The sequence below is a fragment of the Lipophrys pholis genome, assembly GCF_963383615.2.
Source record: "Lipophrys pholis genome assembly, chromosome: 13".
Taxonomy (NCBI): Eukaryota; Metazoa; Chordata; class Actinopteri; order Blenniiformes; family Blenniidae; genus Lipophrys; species Lipophrys pholis.
In genome coordinates this window covers 24389501-24410560 of record NC_137632.1, presented here as the reverse complement: position 1 = coordinate 24410560, position 21060 = coordinate 24389501, and the positions used below count along the sequence as shown (strand labels likewise).

The 21060-nt window shown below is 41.7% G+C and overlaps 1 protein-coding gene across 1 annotated transcript in view; it reads left to right on the top strand.

Moving 5' to 3' along the window:
* Window positions 1-21060, top strand: part of vwa8 (von Willebrand factor A domain containing 8) — a 37306-nt gene that overhangs the window by 10115 nt on the left and 6131 nt on the right. The window contains exons 7-22 of the mRNA XM_080478945.1: window positions 568-617; window positions 818-926; window positions 1012-1116; window positions 1249-1377; window positions 4194-4328; window positions 4970-5047; window positions 9152-9312; window positions 9588-9701; window positions 12999-13179; window positions 13261-13338; window positions 13420-13535; window positions 14191-14291; window positions 15291-15397; window positions 16739-16810; window positions 17585-17661; window positions 19697-19772. Of these exons, the coding sequence (XP_080335071.1) occupies window positions 568-617; window positions 818-926; window positions 1012-1116; window positions 1249-1377; window positions 4194-4328; window positions 4970-5047; window positions 9152-9312; window positions 9588-9701; window positions 12999-13179; window positions 13261-13338; window positions 13420-13535; window positions 14191-14291; window positions 15291-15397; window positions 16739-16810; window positions 17585-17661; window positions 19697-19772 (1689 nt within the window). The remainder of the gene's footprint in view (window positions 1-567; window positions 618-817; window positions 927-1011; window positions 1117-1248; window positions 1378-4193; window positions 4329-4969; window positions 5048-9151; window positions 9313-9587; window positions 9702-12998; window positions 13180-13260; window positions 13339-13419; window positions 13536-14190; window positions 14292-15290; window positions 15398-16738; window positions 16811-17584; window positions 17662-19696; window positions 19773-21060) is intronic.

Sequence of the window (21060 nt, the reverse complement as noted above, 5' to 3'; positions counted from 1 at the left end):
TTGAGAAAAAAAGATGTTTGGCTTTCAAATTGTATCATTATTTCAAAGAAGCAGGAGGAATGACGTAAACAGCCAAAGAAAGATTTTTTCTTTTTTCATGAAAACTCCTGGTACTTCAGAAACACTGTTGTTGCAATAATAACTTAGTTAAACAGGATTTAAACACATTTTTCTTATTCCTTCCTCCTTTTCAGACACGTTGAAGTCGATATATGTGTTATATGTGTGAATGTATGTCTAGATTGGTGTGTAAAGTCATATTAGTATAACAGATTGTTTTTCTTTTTGTATGTAACTGTATTTTGTGCATGTTTTTACTGTGTCTGGAACAAATTAATAATTAATTAATAAGACAATTTTGAGGAAAAAGTGCCTCAACAATTTATAAAAACACACCCAGAACAAATGTAGTACATATTATGTACACATCTGCTGATTGGAGCATCTTGCGGGCCGGTTTTGGAGCACGGGCCTCATGTTTGACACCACGTTGTCTTTATATATAATATGTATTTGTGTCACTACACATGGTTGATGTGATTCTAAGAAAGATGTTTTTAATTTCAGGACCAATTGGAGTTGTTGTACACGGCTGGACCAAACATCCCCGCAGAACGGTGAGACGGGATGACCGAGTCCTCGATAGCACAAATCCTTCTTCAGATGGAGTGTTAGATGTCTTTTGTGTGTGTGTGTGTGTGTGTGTGTGTGTGTGTGTGTGTGTGTGTGTGTGTGTGTGTGTGTGTGTGTGTGTGTGTGTGTGTGTGTGTGTGTGTGTGTGTGTGTGTGTGTGTGTGTGTGTGTGTGTTTGTGGCAGAGTGTCCCAGCTGCTGTCCCTGGCCACCACGCTGTGCTCTCAGGAGTCGTCCTACCTGGGCCTTCCCGACTTCCCCGTGGACAACCTGCTGCCGGCGCTCCACGTCCTGGTGAGAACGTGAAGCCGGAGGAGGATTCATGACCAAGAGGAAAAGTTTTTTTTTTTTTTTTAACAGATCTCTGGTTTTGTTGCAGAACTCTTTCCCCATGTTGTCCTCGCAGCAGCTCGTGCAGAGACTTTACCCCTACAGCAGCATCCTGGGGAGGGAGGGCTGCAGCGCCGTGGAGGGCGTCCTGAGCGTGAGTCTGAACTATACGGAAACTCGTGCAAACCTCAGTTTTCCGTGCCGCCTCATCAAACCGTCATCGCGACCGCAGGATGAACGGCTCTCCGTCTCAGGTCTGTGATGGACTGGCTCTTGTTTCCCGCAGAGGTTTGAGCTGCTGGACGGTCGTAGTCAGTCGCCGCCGAGCGCCATTCAGAGGGTTTCCACCAGTAAAGACGGCGAGGGACACGCTGATGTCACGCTGCGCGTGGCGGACCGCGACGTCATCTTTCAGGTACCAGCAGACCGCTAGAAAATGAAAGAATGGATGGAGGGTTTATCCGTGGTCATAATTCATCCCCTAGAATATACAAACAAATGCTGTTTGTCATGACAACACAGAGGCAAACATTGTTCTAATTGTCCATCTACTGAGCATGTGCAGAACTGTTTACCATGGTACGAATGCACAGTTGAAGCATTTTCGAAAAGATGCGATTTTTCCTGTGTCTACGGAGACAAAGTTTTTCAAAAAGTTGGTTTTTCAGTGACTCCAAGGACCATTAAGTGTAAACTGACCCCCAAAACACAACATTTTCACTTGTAAACGGGTTCTGAAGGTGTTCGACAGTTTAAATCTCAAAATGGAAATAAATGTATATTGTATATTAGTTCTCACTTTACTCAAAGGAAAAGCCCTCTTAGATTATATTCTCCTTGTCTCAAGTTGAAAAACTCTTGAATACAAACAGGACGACTTTTAATTCTGAATCTGATGTATTATTTCACGTTTTTAAATATGAATGGATTTGTAGAATTAAAGTTTGTTTATTGAATCTATATTAGTGAATGTAATAAAGAATATCCTATAAAATGACACACACACACACACACACACACACACATTGTGAGCGGAATCTGGAGTATCAGGAAGAAACCCAGGGTCAGTGCTGACCACTACACCGCCGTCCAGCAGCCAGCCGGTCACTCCAGTTTTATTCTTAGCGCGCCTAGAAAAGTGAGCCGTTCCAAAACGATTGTTTGACTCTGCCATGACATTTTGTCTTATTTTCTTAGCGTCGCCCACAAAAATGCATCTGGTTTTAGCAGTTCGAGGTTTCATTTACGATCCACTACATCAGGGGTGTTGAACTCATTTTAATTCAGCTAAATTCCATCCTGAGTGGGCCACACCAGTAAGATAGTGACATAATAACCTTTAAATTTAAACTTTTGTCTTTGTTGTGGTGCAGGATATACGGGATGAAAATGTCTATATATTTATAAAAAAACAAATGATTACTACTGAAAATGACAATAAGCTCAACATAAAGCCAATTTTAATGACTTTCTGGTTCAAAATACAGTGAAATGTCGAATTAAACGTCTGTTTTTGGCCTTATGTAGGACACCCCCAATCTTCATCCACATTAAAATAAACTCCAAACAGTGTAAACATCACTGTCTTTTTACTTCCATACCCCCAAATCAATGTTCGGTTAATTTATTCAGTAAGGTCACTATACCTATCATTGCCACGATAGAAGTTTGGACTAATGTTATCTATTGAATTGGAGGCAGAAGAAGTCTTTTAGGCCATTAAATGCCACAGAAGTTTCACCACTTCAATTATTTGGTTTTTAATCACAACACTGCCCTCTATGGCTACTTGTAGTACTGCGACACTTTGTCCAAATCAGTCAACTAAAGTAATTAAACTTTTAGGAGACAGAAATCTTCATGTAAGGAACGCAGATGAAAGCTCTGTGCAAACACACGAAGCATGACTGAGTATTTGTGTTTTTTAGCTGTATAGATTAGATCTGTCGCTTCATTTAGTTGCTTGTGTAACATCCCAAAAAAAGGAAAATATGTTGCATTTGGTCATTTGTAAGTGGTGTTTTGTTTAAAATTTTTTACCAAAAAGCCCCCTGGAACAGGTCAGTATTTACCAGGATATTGTTATCTTTCTGCTCTATTATCTCCTGGAGCAGATAATCTGAGTGTTCCCACGAGGCCCCGCGAAACAACTCCGTGAAATCCTCAACCGGAAAACAGGATTCTGAGCAAAGGGAGCAATTGAATCCCAGTTTTTACAGAGATAGTCCGCCGTCACATGACGGACCGCACGCACGCACGCACGCACGCACGCACGCACGCACGCACGCACACACGCGCACACACACACACACACACACACACACACACACACACACACACACACACACACACACACACACACACACACACACACACACACACACACACACACACACACACACACACACAGTATCAGCAGCGCCAACATCTTATCTGTCACTGATACTCTGTGAAGGAAACGTCATTATTGCTCAACTCTTCTCGGAAGTTAGAGCGTCCGTGATGCAGATCCGCCCCAGACTGTTAGAAATCAGGAACAAATCTTATCATCGTGGTAAACCGAGGCTCAGCTGGTGGAGTGGTTTTCCCTACAATCCTGAGGTTGTTGGTTTGATCCCCCACCTGGTAATTCTTGTGGCACAAGAAAAAGGTTAATAGTGCTAAACTTTGTGCTTTAAAAACAAAAGAATTTTAAATCACATTACGGCATCTCTCCTTTTTTTTTTTTTTTTTCTTGATCTTGTATTTAAATGCATTAAAGGAGATCTGAGTTATGCTTCAATAGTATTCTTGTTAATTATATACAACGAAACATTGAAAGCTCTTTGGAGAAATACAATCAATTTGATAAAAAAAATACTTAAATAAATAGATTACAGGATACATTAAATCATGGGTGTTAAAACCTAAGTACCGTGGGCCAAAACTGGCTCACAGGAGGCTCCAATCAGACCAATCCGACCAAGTAAATTTTTTAAATTTCAAAGAAAAATAGCTTCTTTATTTTTTTTTAAGAAATATCTTCAGAGTAGTGACATAAAACAACCCTGAGACCCGAGCTGAGATACCAGTGATGCTGCCATGGTGTCACCTCGTCCTCCTTAAAATGTATTACAGTTGAATATGAAAGTAACGTTTGTGAGGATTTAAGTAAAAACTGTGCATTTCGACCTTTATAGAAAGTTCAACTCGTTTCCGTGTGTGTTAATGTGTTAAAACGTGCGGTTTCAGGTTCCAGCGGGCACCAAGCAGCCGCGGCCGCCCAACAGCAGCCCCGCCTTCGTCAACACGCCGAGCCACGCCCAGCTGATGGCCGACATGATGCAGTCGCACATGGTGAAGGACATCTGTCTGATCGGAGCCAAGGTAGCCGGCCTGTCACAACAGTCGTCCTCACAGTGGGATTATACTTTTCCTCAGAGTCCTAATCTGTGTCTGGAAATCTTGATTACATTGTTCTAAATTTTGACTTCAGCAAATAAGCCCATAAAAACAGTTTTTTGTTCTTTTTCTCTGTCTCTCTGACGCTAGACACAACTAATAATGTAATAGTATTATAATAATGCCCACTAACGTGGAAAAATGTGACCATGTTAGATGTAATAAAGTCAATTTCTTTTGATTCGGGATTTCAGAAACGGAGCTAAAGGGCCACAATATGGCCTGATGATGCCCACGTCTGGGCTGAAGAGTAGTGAGAAATACAAGACCGACAAACAAAAACCCTTAAAGAGCGAAATGATGATTATGTGTGTTATGCTCAGACTTTTTCTCCCATATTTGACGGAAATCTGATTTTTATTTCTCCAGATTGAATCTTAAATCCAAAATGCTCATTTAAAATAACTCGGCCTTTTGCACACTAGAGAGGGGATTAAGGAAAGGGTTGGAAAAAACTCTTTACAAAGAAAGATAACTACAACTCACTTAATTATTCAGTAAAAAAAAAAAGACAAATTTAGAGCTTCAAATAAACCCCAATTAAAACCGGTATTTTGTATTTTCAGGGCTGCGGCAAGTCCGTGATCGCCAAAGAGTTTGCAGAGATGTTGGGCTACAGCATGGAGCCTGTTATGCTCTACCAGGTGAGTTAAAGCGGCGCCTTGCATGACTCAGAAATGTCGTTTTGTGCAGTTATCATGTGTGAAAGCAGAACACAGCACGTGGTATAACACACACCCTCCGCAGCCCCCTCCCCCGTCTCACAGACCCCAAATAAATAATCACACGAGCGTGACTCAGACCATCTGTCCATCTTCTGACCTACATGGAAAACCATGAACAGGACGTCTTGTCACACGTTGCCTTTTTTTTCTTCTTTCCCCCCCCCCCCCCCGACGTTTCATTGTTCCCACTTTACATAAATGTGTTGCATGTTGTTGTTGTAAGATGCAACTAAACAAGTCTATTCGTCTTCAGTCAGTCTCGGGGATTATTCTCTACATAAACGTGTGAATTCTGGTAGAAATGGGTGAAACAGAATAAAATCCCCTCTTTTACTCAGAGTATAACAGCCTTTTAATGACTGGTTGCCCTTAAACTACAACAGTTTCTTTTTATTTGTACTTTCCTAAATAGATTTATTATTCTATTTCTTTTTTTTCTTTTTTTTAACTCACTCTCTTTAATTATCTTTAAATTATTGTATTATTTCTACTATTTTCATTTTCATTTTCATTATTATTGTTATTATTATTATTATTATTATTATTATTATTATTATTATTATTATTATTATTATTATTTTATTATTATTATTATTATTATTATTATGAGTTATTTTATAAATTTTACTGTTCTGGTTATTTGGACTATATTTTCCATTTCTTGTTTAAGTGGATAACTTGGTGTCTAATGTTTTGGGGTGGGGGGATTTGTTTCTGTGTGTTGTATTTTTTTTGTGCATAAAAAGAAGAAAATGTGTTAAAAAAAAAATAAATAAATAAGTGAAAGACGTCAGAAAAGCAGTCTCAAAATAAATGATTGTCACAATCAGCAGTTTACAGATGGTGAAATAAAAGAAATGGAAGTTTTAGCTTGAAAAAGATTCAAATAAATTAAGTAGGAAGCTCAAATTTATTTATTTTTGTTTAACTTTAATTTATCAGAATCAGATTCGGAATCTTTGTTGTCATTTAAATAAATAAAAAAATACAGCAAAATTGTGTGCAATGCCATTCAGTGTCAAGAAAAAAGACAGAAAATAATGGAAGAAATTGAGGAAAAAAACACAAAGATGAGAATAAGAAGCATGTAAAAACTAAGTGCTGAATAAAACAAGGATTCTGCTGTTTAAAAAATAAAAAAGGTAAAACAGGTCGTCCCATTGAGACACGCCGTCTCATTTACCAGAGACATAACGACACTAGCACACGTTTTTGTCTTTGGTAAAAGAATAACACCTACAGTGGGGCTCTGACTTTAACAACGTTTAGTGTCGATAAAAAAACCCCAAAAAACAGCAGTGTGCAAAACACGACACCCAAGAATTCACGAAAGAAATTCACGTTTTTGGGATCAACTTGATAATAAACATGTAGATTCTAACGTGTACGTATGAGCTAATGTTTAGATTTTTCCACGCAACTGTCGAGGAAAAAAAAGAAAAAAAAAGAAAGATTTAATTAACATGTCGTGTAAACAAATGTACGTCTACTTATTGATTCATCGTATCGTTACATCTTCAAACACTAAGATGTGATTCATCGCAATCAACTGATAAAGGAAAGTTTCACTGGGGATTGATTCAGTTCTCCACACAGTCCAAATCCATGTGAGTAGTTCCTCCTGCTCGGGTGTAAATGTATGAGCGTTGAACTTTGTGCAGGAAGCGGCCGCGCTCCAAGCCTTTATGTATTAATGCGTCGCGCCGCGCCTATTTATAGCCGGCGGAGGTCATGGGTGACTTCTGCTGTGGGAGTTTGCAGAATCTATCATCAGGCGATTCATCTGGTCAGCGCCGAAAAATCCCATTTTTGGAAAACAAAGCGACACGCGAGGTCAGAGCGGAACATAAATACCCCCGATTGTCGGCGTGCGAGTCCGTTCTTCGGTTTGCATGAAGAAGATGAGCAGAAGCTCACCTCTGACGGTGCAGTCACGTAAAGTGGGAATGTATTTATCCGAGCGTTATGCAAATACACTCCAATAAACACGGGAGAAGGAGAGGTTTCCACTTAATTCTACAGACACGTGGATTTTTCAGCCTTTTGATTGCAGTGCTGCTTGTATAGACGCACGACCGCTGTCATTTACTTCGATTTTGTCCAGCTAAAACTTCCACATCTGTAAATTTGGTTATTGAAGCAAAACGTCGAGAAGCAAATGTAATGCACCCGGAAGTTAAGCCGATTTAAATATACTCTTTAATACGGTCATCATAAAATTGTGAGAAACACCTAAATAAGTGACTTGAAGTCCCGCCAGCTGCAGATGGATTTTGTTGCATTAATCCCTTTAAACCAGGGGTTAATGCAAACACTGCAATTTCACCTTCGAGTGGGCCAGACGGGTAAAATAGTGCCACGATAGCCTTTAAACTTTAAATATATGTGATGAAAATGTCTATTTTTTTCACAAGAACAAAACAATTACTACTGAAAGTGACTTCCACCTCAACATAAAGCCAATTTTAGTGAAACCTTCTTGTGTAAAATACAGTGAAATGTCCCCCCCCCAAAAATGGTCCTATAACTGTTGCATTATGGGTGTTTTCACAAACTTCCCCTGACAGCGTGACTTTGAGGCGAATGCCAGTTTGCTGTCTTTCATGGCGGCATCACCGATCTCTCAGCTCGGGTCTCAGTGTCGCGTTGTGTCGCTTCTCCTAAGAAATTTGTTTAAAAGACACATTTAAAAGCTTTTACGTCACGTTAGACGAGTTCATAGTTTGGACATTTATGCATCTGACTAGTTTTTCCTTATTGTTGTGATTTATTTACACATCTATTAATTTTGCCTTGATTTCAATTTTTTTGGGGAAAACTTAAGAAAATAAATATTATATTAAATTTATTTGTTGAGTCGTTTGGCTGGATTAAAACCTCTTGCGGGCCGGTTGTGACCCACAGGCTTTATGCTCGAGACCCGTATTTTAGGGGAGCCACTTTCTGTTCGATGGGCGAGCCTTTCCTTTAGTGTCTAAACTGGCTGGTGGAGCCACTCGGCGATCACAGTCCGGAACAAATCGCGCCGCTCCACTCGCCTCCTCCCTCTTCTGCCCTCCATCTCTCTCCTCCGTGACGCGCTGGCGTGATAGTCGACGTGACAAGCCTTCCTCAACAGACCTCCCTGCCTCCTCAGACAGAGATGTGCCATTTACGGCCGTTTGTAACGCAGAGGTATCGGATTTAGCAGCTGGGTCAGATCATGAGGGGGACGTCGTTCGAGGGCAAACAAATTGAAAGCATGTGTATCACAGCGGGAGGCTTTGGAGGGTTGTTGCTGGAGAAGACACCTTGTTTCCAGTTACCAATCCTCCTAGAGTTTACACTCCTATCCTCTCGCTACTGATAGGATTATTTCATAATTGAAACTTCTTGACTGTTTATGGGATTTTGAAAATTCAAAAATTACAAGAAAGCTGAGAAATAGAGCTTTATCCCTCCATAAGAGTCATTATAGTGTCCAGTCAGACTCGAATCACAGAATAGTGTCATACTTTTGTAACGTTCAGATTGCAGAGCATCTTCCTTCAAGACATAACCGGTGCTGAGAGATATTCCACGCTATATGCTGCACCAGAGGCTGGTAACCCCCTATAAGAAAAGCCCGGAGCCTCTGTTGGACCCTCGCATTCTCTCTCAGCAACATTTCAAAGCAGAAACCTTAAAATCCATGTATTGCAATGTTTTCCAGCTCTGCTTCAGATTCGAGGAAGTGAGCTACTCCCCCTATAAAAGGAAGTGAAGAAGGTTCTCAAGCCCGACCACACCTTTTATGGTGCACACGAGTTGATTTTTACATTTAACGTTAAAGTTGAATGGATGTGCCATAAATAATTCCTTGTATTGTTTGTTTCCACTTTAATTCTTCTGTTTTGCTCGACTCTAACCTCAATCTGTCAACTCTTCCGATTAAACATAGGTATTTTTAGCCTCATACACATCATTTCGATGCTGAATATTATGATTATTCCCCCACCCCCCCCCCCCCCCCCCCCCCCCCCCCCCCCCCCCTCCTCCCCTCAGGACATGACGGCCCGGGACCTCCTCCAGCAGAGGTACACGCTCCCGAACGGCGACACGGCGTGGAGGCCGTCTCCGCTGGTCACCGCCGCCATCGAGGGCAAACTGCTGCTTCTCGACGGCGTGCACAGAGTCAACCTGGGAACGCTGGCTGTGCTGTCGAGGTACTTCAGCCGACCCACAAACCCGGCTCTCATTTCCCCGATGCAGTGGCCGTGGCAAATTTAGAAAGAGCAGTTGGTATTACACGTTAAAACGTGAATTTTCATCGCTGTAAGTGACAAATGTCAGACATACACACACTGCTGACTAGTGTTGGATTCACCCAATGGTGTCGTTCTTGGTTTTGAGTTGGTCTTGGTCCTGAATCAGTCTCATGTTATGTGCTCTTGACTACGACGGCACATCCAACCTGCGCTCTATGTGTTTTGTGTTCCAGGCTGCTGCATGACCGGGAGTTGGATCTGTACGACGGGACCAGGCTGCTGAGGTGGGACCGATACCAGACGTTAAAGGAGCAGCTGCAGTTTACTGACGAACAAATGCAGGAGAGGTACATAATTGCACTTTTTTTTTTTCTACAGACTGTTGTGCACACCTCGATCATCCCTGTCTAGACAGATAGTGAACATTTCTGCATGAGTTACAATGAGCTTTAGTCATCCATTTGAGGAAAATCACATCTCTGCATTTAACCCGTCCTTATTCAAAGATAATCTTAACTGTATATACTAGGAACAGCGTGCAATGCTCAGGGGAGCTAGTCGGGGTCAAGGGTCATGCTCATGCTCAAGGAGCCAGAGTAGTGACCTGCCTGCTGTGGGATTCAAACCTTTGAACCCCAGCTCTGCTTCAGGAATCCCTAGGTTACCACTGCCAGATTAAAAAGCATTCCAAATAAAGACATACAAAACAGAGAAAAACAACACCACATTATCCCATGTGGATGTAGAGAAGAGAGACATGTAGAGATTAACACCAGATCAGCTAATTCAACGTTAACATATAATGAATGTCCCCATTGATGCGCTAATGAAAGTGAGCATCGACACTGCAACAACTTACAAACATCCTCATGTTGTCTATCTATTCAATTTAGGATTATCTGTTTACATCCATATACATAGATTTTATTGGCTCTTTTGTTATCGGAAATGTTGGGAAATGAACTGCCATAGCTGACTTCTTCTGCTTTTCATACACATAACACAGATAGTCCAACGAACCTGCAATCCACCTAGTGGTGAGCAGACGACACTGCATAAATTACTTTGATAGTTCAATGGAGAAACATTTCGCACATACAGCAGATACTGAGTGGGTCTATATGATGAAGATGCATAGTTGTATTATGAAAATAGAGCAACAACTAGTGGCCTGACATGCAAAGTGGTGATTCCATATGCACAGCGATCATTTTCCAAATTTACTGATTGTAAATGTTTTTTTTGTCTGAGTTTTCTAGAAACGCTCCTAACCGAAAAGGCTGTTTACATGAGAGGATGCAGATCCTCCACTCTAAACTCTGATTGGTTAAAACGGTCGATTGAAGCCCAATCCTTTGCAGACGCACCCACTTTAATACAAAGACAATGGCTTTAGGATCTAAAACATTTACTTTTTTCATTTTACTTGAACATACACAGGATATAAACTATACTTTTAAAAATATATACTTTCAGAACTCAATATATGTGATGTTGTGTCACACATCTGATGGACAATGTTGTATGTATGAAAAGGAAAGTTGTAAACCATGCGGGTTGTTTAGGTGTGATCTTTGTCCCCCTTGACTTGTTCTTCGGCTCCTGTCAGAGAAGGAGTGAAACCAGGTGTTCACACTGAAAATAACGCAGAGCTCGGTCTGCAGCGGTCGAGTTCGCAGAAAGTATGATTTATTGAAGAAGTAATTATAGATTCAAGACTCGGGAAGATTATTTAACACCGAAACACTGAACTGTGCTTTATAAAACTCGGCGACAGCATTTCTTTTCTTCTTTTCCACTTTCAGCTGCTCGGCTTTGATACTGTGTGTGTGAATGACTTTTGTTGGTCGGTCTGGACTTTGATTGTTCCCTGTGTGTGTGTGTGTGTGTGTGTGTGTGTGTGTGTGTGTGTGTGTGTGTGTGTGTGTGTGTGTGTGTGTGTGTGTGTGTGTGTGTGTGTGTGTGTGTGTGTGTGTGTGTGTGTGTGTGTGTGTGTGTGTGTGTGTGTGTGTGTGTGTGTGTGTGTGTGTGTGTGTGTGTTACCTAAAAAAACAGCCTAGGTTGGCAGGAAGGATGTTTGTGGTGGGCTGTCTGGGCTGAAATAAACCCACTTCCTCTTTTTCTCCCCTCCTGTGGTTCAGACTGTGTGTGTGTGTGTGTGTGTGTGTGTGCGTGTTTGTGTGTGTTTGTGTGCATTCATGTGTGTTTCTCTTGATATCTCATTAGGTGTTTAGGATTGCTGGTGAACATAAATGCTCTGAGTTGGAAAAGATGGATCCAGTTAGTCGCTAGGCAACAGAGCATGTTTTTTTCTCAATAGACGCTTGGGGGTATACTATATGTGTCATCTGTATGGGTCAGCCATAACATTATAACCTTTTTTTTTTCTCTGAACTAACAAGGTGTTGTGATCTTTGCAACCACATGTTAACATCAGATATTTTAAGTCTTCGAAGTTATAATGTGGAGGTTGAATTAAGCTTCTGAAAAAGGCCAAAAGAGAATATTGTGAAATGGTGTACATCTGGGGTGTCAAACATAAGGCCCATGGGCCAAAACTGGCCCATCAAGAGGCTCCGGTCTGGCCAAACCACTCAACACATTGTAAACATTTCAGAGAAAACATTGATTAAATTAATTTCTTAAGGGTAGTGGACACAACACTGAGACCCGAGCTGAGATATCGGTGATGGTGATGCTGCCATGAAAGATGGCAAACTAGCATTAGTCTCAAAGCCACGCTGTCAGGGTGAGTTTGTAAAAACACCCATAATGCAACAGCTATAGAAGGCTTTTGGACATTTCACTGTATTTTGCACCAGAAGGTTTCATTGAAATTGGTTTTACGTTGAGATTGCAGTTATTTTCTGTGGTAATTGTTTGATTTTGATCACATATACTATGTGCAACAAGAAATAAAATCTTTAAAGTGAATTTTTAAAGGTTATATTGGGACTGTTTTACCAGTCCAGAGCCCTCGAGATGAAATTGGGCTGTATGTGAACTAAAATGTGCTCGGTTAATTCAATAAAATCCACCTGTACCCTGCAGGACTTCAACCTTTTACCATTCAAGCATTTCTCACAATTATATGCTCCATTTATGAAAGAGTAAAAATATTTTTGTCACTGTGAAACTTGCCTCAAAGCCATGCTGTCAGCGTGAGTTTTTGAAAACATTGACAATTCAACAGCTATAGAAGTCCTACTGTATTTTTCACCAGAACGTTTCATTAAAAGTCGCTTTATGTTGATATTGTTGTCATTTTAAGTAGCGCATTTCAAACCTGTGACACACAGTGAATGTCTCAAGCTGTCACTGTGATATTTTAAAGTGTAGTTGTATAATAGAGTGTGTGTACGAGGAGGAAACCATCCACTCTGAAACCGTCAGCACCAGCGATGGCGAGCCCACGTGCTCTCGCCCACTCCAGGGTAAATATAACTCGCGTGGGCGTCTCAGTTCTCTGATGGAAACGGACTTCGCTGTCCCCTCGAATCAGAGGATTCCGCCGCCATCTGTCAGGAGTCATGCTCCCGACCCTGACGCTGATGGGGTGGGACACTCACACACGCGTGACAAAACACCATGTGCACCTGCAGCCGCCGTCCGGTCACACGCGGCTCCGTTCATGTGTTTTTCAGGTCGATTCTCGGCATCCACCCGTCGTTCAGAGTGCTGGCCCTGGCTGAGCCCCCCGTGGTGGGCGCCGGTCCGAGCAGCAGAGGTCAGCAGTGGTTGGGACCGGAGCTTCTCACCATGTTCCTGTACCACACCGTCAGACCGCTGGCCCAGGCCGAGGAGATGGGCCTCATACTGGGACTGGTGAGTGTCTCGTCTAACATCTTCATGTACTTCACATCAGTTCATTCTTTGATGCTTTTTCTTTTTAATGTCACAATTTAGACTCCTGATGTTCCCAAGGAAGCCGCGGAGCAGCTACTGCAGCTCACACACACTCTGAGCAAGACAAACGACCCCACAGTAAGTGCCTGTGTGTGCGGTTTGTTTACGTGTGTGTGATTGGGGTCATTCATTTGTCTGTGTGTGTGTGTGTGTGTGCAGGCGCAGTCTCTGGCCTCATCGCTCTCCACCAGACAGCTGCTGAGGATCTGCCGTCGGCTCTCCAAGTACCCCGAGGAGAGCATCGCTCACGCGGTCAACAAGGCCTGTCTCTCCAGGTACGCACCGGGGACGCCTGTGATTAGTTGGCAAAACAATGAAAACGTCGGCCAACATAAGTGGGCACGTGATGCACAGTGTCTTCATCAGGTAAACGCTAAACCGTCCACGAGTTGGAGCTGCAGCACTTTCAGACAGCAGTACCGTACAGTTTATGGAGTTGTCTGACTGTCCATGCGACTTGTATATCAAAAATAGACAGTTAAATACCGTTTTATACCACTAGATGTCACTGTATGACAACAGGATGCCGCTACAGTACCACAGAAAAACCTTCATTACTACTGTATTTGACTGACGGAGCAGGAAGAATATTTCCCAAAAAAATCTGAATGGCAAAATTTAACATTTGAACAATTGAACAACATAGAAATTAAAAAATTGTATTTAAAAAATGACTTCAGGAAATGAAGTGAATGAATTAAAGCCTGAATACACAGTGCAGAGACGACATGCTACAATAAGCCTCTTGTTTAGCATAATTTCAAATACATAGCTGATGAAGGATGTGATTAAAAGCTTCAAAGGGCTCTTAATATACACAATATTTTCAGTGACAGTGTTAAAAATATAATGCACTGTAAAGTATAAATTTTAGTTTTTTCTTGCAGCTGACATACAAAATGCTAATTCTATGAATGTGCTTTTTTGTAGGTTCCTGCCCAGTCTGGCTCGGGCCTCTCTGGAGAAGACCCTCGCCAACTGCTCCATCCAGACCACCTCGGATCCTGAAGAACACACCCGGGATCGTCCCTGTGAGTTACAGTCTCACACGTCACCGCGCCATCGCCGTGAAAATAGCGAAAAATGCTGCTCCTGCGCATGCACACCGTAGTAATAGTTCTGCACATGCTCAATAGAGACATGTAGAAAACATGTTTCCTCCAGAGTGTCATGACTCCCCGTCTGTATTCTCCTGGGACTTGGTAGTGTTATAGTTCTCGTCTTTTCTTTCACCTCAGATTGCGTCTACACGTCATATTTAAGTGACGCATAGTGGTCGTCGAGCTCATCAGGCTTAAAAAAAAAACTTAATGATTTCTGCTTTTGGCAGAATCCGAGCTCGCGCTCTCTCCACTGAGTCATTCCGAGCAATTATTGTGATTTCAGGTAAAATGGGAGGTTTTTTTTCTGGAGCTGGGCCGCAGTAATAGATTGAGAAGGTGGTCGTTCTGCATGTGTCATTAGCCGTCCCATTGTGTGAGTCCGATGATCAAAGCTGGTCGCGCCAATCAAATTTGCGGGTAGCTTATGTAAAGCTTGGGGATGATATCGTCATGGTAACCGGTAATGCTGTTGATGGGGAGGATTCACACGCACACACACACACACGTACGCACGTGCACACACGCAGTTCTAGAAACAATTGCACACTTTAACTTTGTTTTCCCACTTGGTAACAACACTGAACCTTTTTCTTTGTCGCTTTCTCTTTCTCTTTCCATTTCTCTTTCTACTCTCACTTTCTTTATCCCTTTTTGTTTCCTGCCTTTCATGCTTTCATACTTTTCTTTCTTTCTTCCTTCCTTCCTTCCTTCCTTCCAGCAGCGTAGCTCAGTGACACAATGATTTTACTATTCAAACATGAAACCTTCTGGATTTCACAATAACAGCGGTTTTCTTCTACACTTGCCATCGCTTTTTAGAGTAAAAACAAGCCGAACCAAGAATGGAGACGTTGACTGAGAGACTGAATACAGGTTTCCTTCTCCATCAGGCTGTAAATGTCTAGAGTAACTCCCGTATTTCTCCAGGTGTGGTCAAAGACGGTGTGTTGACCATCGGAGAAGTGTCTGCGCCCGTTTACAAGCCCAGCGAGAAAATGAAGATTCCCGACGTGCTCTTCTACGATAATCCACAGGTAAAGAAACACGGGACCACCAGCCAGAAATTTCTCAAAAATCTGAGTATAGGCAATTTTGTGTGTGCTTTTAAAGAGAGAGGAAGTGTCTTTTATTTTCGGGTCTTGACCCAAACTTAACATCAATCCTGACCTGATTCAATCCAAGATTTTCTTCTTCCACTTTGCTTTATTTCATTATGGAGGATTGTTGTTTCTCCAATGCTTTTTATTTTTTTCACTTTTAAGTGAAAACGGAAAAAGTTTGTAGCATTTTGGGCGTACGTTTCCATGACATCGGTGCTCAGAGTCACTGAAAACTTTTTGAAAATGGCTCCTTGTGAATGAGAAAACACAAGTTTTCTGAAACGCTGCTCCTGGTCCTGCTCACCACGTCGGTAGTAACTAGTAGTTGCGCACATGCTCAGTAGATGGACAATCAAATAATGTTTCCTCCAGAGTGTCATGACTCCCAGTCCATATTCTCCTGGGACTCGGTAGTTTTATTTTGACAGTCACTGTAGTAACAATCCAACTTGATCATCGGTCCACTAGAATGTCTGTGTTCTCCCGTTGTTAATGTTTAGAGCCCATTGTTCTCTGAACGCACCATGTGTGGTTTCATTACAAAAAACAAGCAACAGCACCAACTACTGGCTAAACATACTTATGACCTCATTTTCCAAAGCTTTTCAGCGTCAACATGAAACTTTTCAACACAAAAACGAGGTGTTTTTTTGCTTGAAACGTTGTCGTGTCAACGAGGCTTTACTCCCTGAAAAGGTGCAACATACATGCAGACTGCTTGATTTCCTGGTGGCTGTGGTTGAAATAATGTCGACTGAGACCTGGAAATGGTCACACCTGCTGTGGTGTGGGTGTGAAAATGGGCCGAACTCCAAGTGCTCAGTGAATCTTTCCTGCACATTCCTCGCAGTCCTACTTCTGTCTTCCATGCTGAGCAGCTGAAAGTGAAACAAACGCAGGAAAGGCAACAAAAGGCGACTTTGCTCTCTCACGTCTGTGCCAGCCACCGAGGCCTCGTATCACTGACACCTCGTGGAAACACTGATGACGAGACACGACCCACATTCGCGTCTCTCATCCTCATTCTGCCCGTTTTTTTTTCTTTTTCTTTTTCTGGCTGTCTATGTTGAGCTCTGAAATAAAGAGGCTGAGATGGAAGGTGTCCTACTTTCTCAATGACCCGTTTTCTGATTTCTAAGGGAGAGGAAGAACGCGAGTAACAAACTTTACATTTCAAACCACAAATTCACTGCATCGTCCACCTGGATTCATGTCAACTCTGCAGGTTCGTGACCAATTTATCAAGTGAAAGTGTGCTTTTTAATCTCTCTGCAGCACATGATGGTGATGGAGGACATGCTGAAAGACTTCCTGTTAGGAGAGCACCTCCTTCTGGTGGGAAACCAGGTGAGCGACACCTCAGAGCTCCTATTAGGGAATTCTTTAACTTGAGCCAATCAGAATCACTGCAAAATTCATAAGAGGTAACAAAGTTTGAATAATGTCCACATGTGGAGTCTTTTTTTTTTTATGATGATGATTATTATTTGTAGTTTGCTTGATAATCTTTTCTTTAATTCATACATTTGAGAACAATTTCAGTACTTGGGCATGTGTGGGCGGAGCCAGTCCAGCTCACACAGACACAGCAGATTCTGAATGCAGCTCATATGATCCAATATTCAAATGGAGGAAAATCAAAGGCAATAAACTGTGAATACAACATTTTTGAACCAACAAGACCAATGTGAAATTGTAGAAAAGCTGTATAATATGACCCCTTTAAATTAGGCATTTACTTGACAGAGATGCGTCAGACCCTTATTTCACATTCAGTACAAATCAGAGGCTAAACAAAGAGCTTCGTGTGAGCTCTGAGTCCAGTCAAAAGACGTCTCATCACTCGTTCCCAAACGGTCTGGTCCCCGTGTGCAGGGTTAAAGGGAGGGGAACCAGAGGGCTGAGTTAAAGTGGACACGATGTACCAACACCCCAGAGCGTGTGCATGTGTGCACGTGAGGGATTTGTAAATGTGACCAGCTGAGACGTTGGGAGAGAAGCCACCGGGGAGTCTCCGAGTGCTTCCCCCGTCAAAACCAGTCGGCATCAAACTCAATCACTCTGCACAGCACTGTTCTCACATCAGCTTCAGTGTCATTTTATTTTGCTTCTCTTCTGCAGGGCGTGGGTAAGAATAAGATAGTGGACAGATTCCTGCACCTCCTCAACAGGCCCAGAGAGTATCTGCAGCTCCACAGGTGAGACGAGACTGCCACCGAGCCATTCCAAGTCATCTTTAAATGCATGACTAACCTGCAATTTATCCATTTAACTTTGACCTAAATGGCATTTGAGTTAACCCTAAAGTGTGACAAGGAACTAAAACGAGTCTCCAGTCTTAGTCAAAGAAGCTCAAGGGCTTCTGATACCTGAAGAAGACCAGTTTCCTTCTACATTTAGATCTGGAAAGGTCCATTTTCAGTTGTTTTGGGGGACAAATTTAATTAATAGCTGCAAATAACATTGTCAAATTTGAAGCTGAAATTTGCATGTAGGCAAATTATGATCCTTTGAGCAAATAAATAAATCACAGAATGAGGTTAAAAAGAAGAGAGCACTGTTACTTAAAGAACATGTAAGCGGCCAGCCTCGGCCTTCCCCTCTCACGGAGTCAGAAATGATTCTGGTCCTCGGTAAATGAGGCCATTTAGCAGCAGAACAAGGACTTCACATATCCACGTTACAGAGAGAAATTCTTTTTCCATGAAGCTCTTGTTAACGCTCGGCTTCTAAAAATACTTTCACGATCACACCTCGGGAAAATCAGGTCAGGCCCGCTCGTCCGCAGATCGATACGCTTCGTGCCGTGAAATCGGCCTTCCTGGTGATCGTTTCCCAGATCAATCGGAGGCCAAGAGAAGACGTGTCGGCGAATCCGATCGGAGACAAACAAACAGAAAACGACCTTTGATTCTTTGTTAGTGATTGGAAATCATACGTCATCTCTTCTTGTGCAGTCGCTCAAAGTCTTGTGAAAGTCGAAGCGTGTCCTGGTTTCAGCCGCGGCATCGGCGGCTAATATTAGAGCGTGACAGAGGCGGGAAGATCTGTGCATGTGGCTTCTGGGAGCCGGCCACCGAAAGCCTACAGAGATGTGGCTCAGAAAAGCAGGAGAGCAGCAGCCGGCCAGGAAGGAAAGTGGGACAGCTCCCGGTCGAACTGTGAGAAGAGACAAGTGTTCGAAGCTGCTCTGCGTTTGCTGGTCTTTCAGGGTTCTGAAGAGTCAGAATATAAACGTTTTTAGGGGCTACGGGGTATTTTAGGCGTGTTTACGTAACATTGTGAAAACGTATAGTTTTTGCATTTTTGTTAGAGAAAATTTCTGTGTAACGTTTTTAAATTGACATTCGTTTCCTCGGAAACAGCCGAAACAATGAAAACTATGTAGTTGGCAAACCAGGCCACTAGTGGGAGCTGTTTGTTGGCTTTGTAATGAAACCACACACGCATGCAGCAGAGAACAATGGGCTCTAAACATTAGCAATGGGAGAACACGGACATTCTTGTGGACAGACGACCAAGTGGGATTGTTATTACGGTGGCTGTCAAAATAAAACTACCAAGTCCCAGGAGAATATGGGCTGCGAGTCATGACACGCTGGAGGAAACATTGTTCTCATTGTCTCTACTGAGCATGAGCATAACTATTGTGAAGTAGCGTCGTTTCAGAAAAGTTGCATTTACCCTGTTTCCATGGAGACGGGGTTGGAGTGTTTTGGAGAAGCTCCACCTTGGCAGTTGTCGTGTAAACGAACACCCAAAACGCAATGACATTTTTTGGTTTTCACTAGAAAACGTTCTCGCTAAAACGGGGCCTCAGTGGTTAACACTCTTGATTCCAAGTCATCACCACACACACACACACACACACACAGCGCTCTAAGCACTCTGTGTTCTTGGCGCAGCCTTGAAATTCTACCCATTAGGATGACTGGTCACTTTAAGTTGACCTCTGAAATCCCTTTCAGAAACCTATAGAGCTTCAGGCAAGAAGTTGTGATTTTCTAGAGGGATGAGAGGAGATGAGTTCCATATTTACCTTCAAGAAAAAAGTTTTAAATATGCATAGAATTTCTTTTAAATGTCTGTGTCTTTCTTGGTTTCTCCTTCAATTTCATTCACTCGCACTGACCATTTGTCTTAAGTCTCTTTGTGCTTTGTCTAAACACAAACGTCACTGTATTTATCTCCATTTAACTCTGCTTTTCCTTTTGGCTTTTCTTCCTCTTTCAGGGACACCACAGTCCAGACTCTGACCCTGCAGCCTTCAGTGCGAGACGGCATCATCACGTACGAAGACTCTCCTCTGGTCAGTTTTTATCACAAACAACGCCTCTGTTTCTACTGTTGCGCCCATTCAGCGGAGAAAGCACAGAGGAGAGAAACAAAGTCACCAACATACAATGGGTACATACAGAGAGGAGGAACATTGTTTGATTATATACCACAGTGATTCTCAACAGGACCCACTGTCATGATCGCAATCCCGATTAAAATACGGATCTCACAGTATGTAAACATAAAGAAAACCCCACATTTCTCCATTAACTTCCCTTTTTAATAGACTCATATGTATTTTAATGCACAGATATTAATCCCATTGATCTGCACTCTTGACCATGACCTACCAGCTGAGCGTCACTGATTTACATTAACTGGCCTTTTTCTTGCATGTACATCAACCTTAAAAAGAAGGTTTTTCGCGCAACAGATTTTATTTTTTATTTTTTTCATGATGACTAATTTCCATCGGCATGAATTGGACACTGTCTCTGAACACAGCGTCCTCTCTTTGGAAAGTATTCACGGAGTCCACCTACACAGCTCTGAAATGAGGCCTAATTAGTAAAAAAAAAAAAATTTGAACAGGGTGGACAGTGAAAGTGAAGAAAGAAAGAGACTGAAAGACGGTCGTGTAATAAATCCGTATTATCAGAATGTGCTTCCTCAGTCCATTTTGTCTCACTTGAAGTTGTTTGTTATTGTAAAGTTTTAGATTACTTTTTTCTTTTTCTTTTTTTTTTACATGAAAAGATATTTGTATCCATACGCAAATAAGATTAGAAATCTTGTGGGTTTTCTTTTATAATTTATATTTATTCTTATTTAATTGTTTGCACTTGTCAATGTTACACTTCCATCAAATTCACTGATTTGATTTGATTTGATTGTATTTCAACTTTTACGTTGACATTGTTTATTGTCCAACTCATTTCAGTTGGTATGTCTCCAAAACAAAAAGTCAATAAAAAAAAAACACAGAGAAATAGAAGTAACACCAGTGTGTAAACCAGGGGTATCGATGATAAGGCCCGTGGGCAAAACCGGGCCTGCAAGAGGCTCCAATCTGGATAAGCCACCAAGAAAATTGTTAAACATAAAAAAATAAATTAAAAGAAGAAAATGTAATTTCTTTTTTTTTTTTGTTACAATTTTCCTCAAAGTACCAGATGTAACAACACTGAGACGGAGTGAGCATATATTTTATTTTATTTTATTTTATTTTATTTTATTTTATTTTATTTTATTTTATTTTATTTTATTTTATTTTATTTTATTTTATTTTATTTTATTTTATTTTATTAACTTTGTGAACA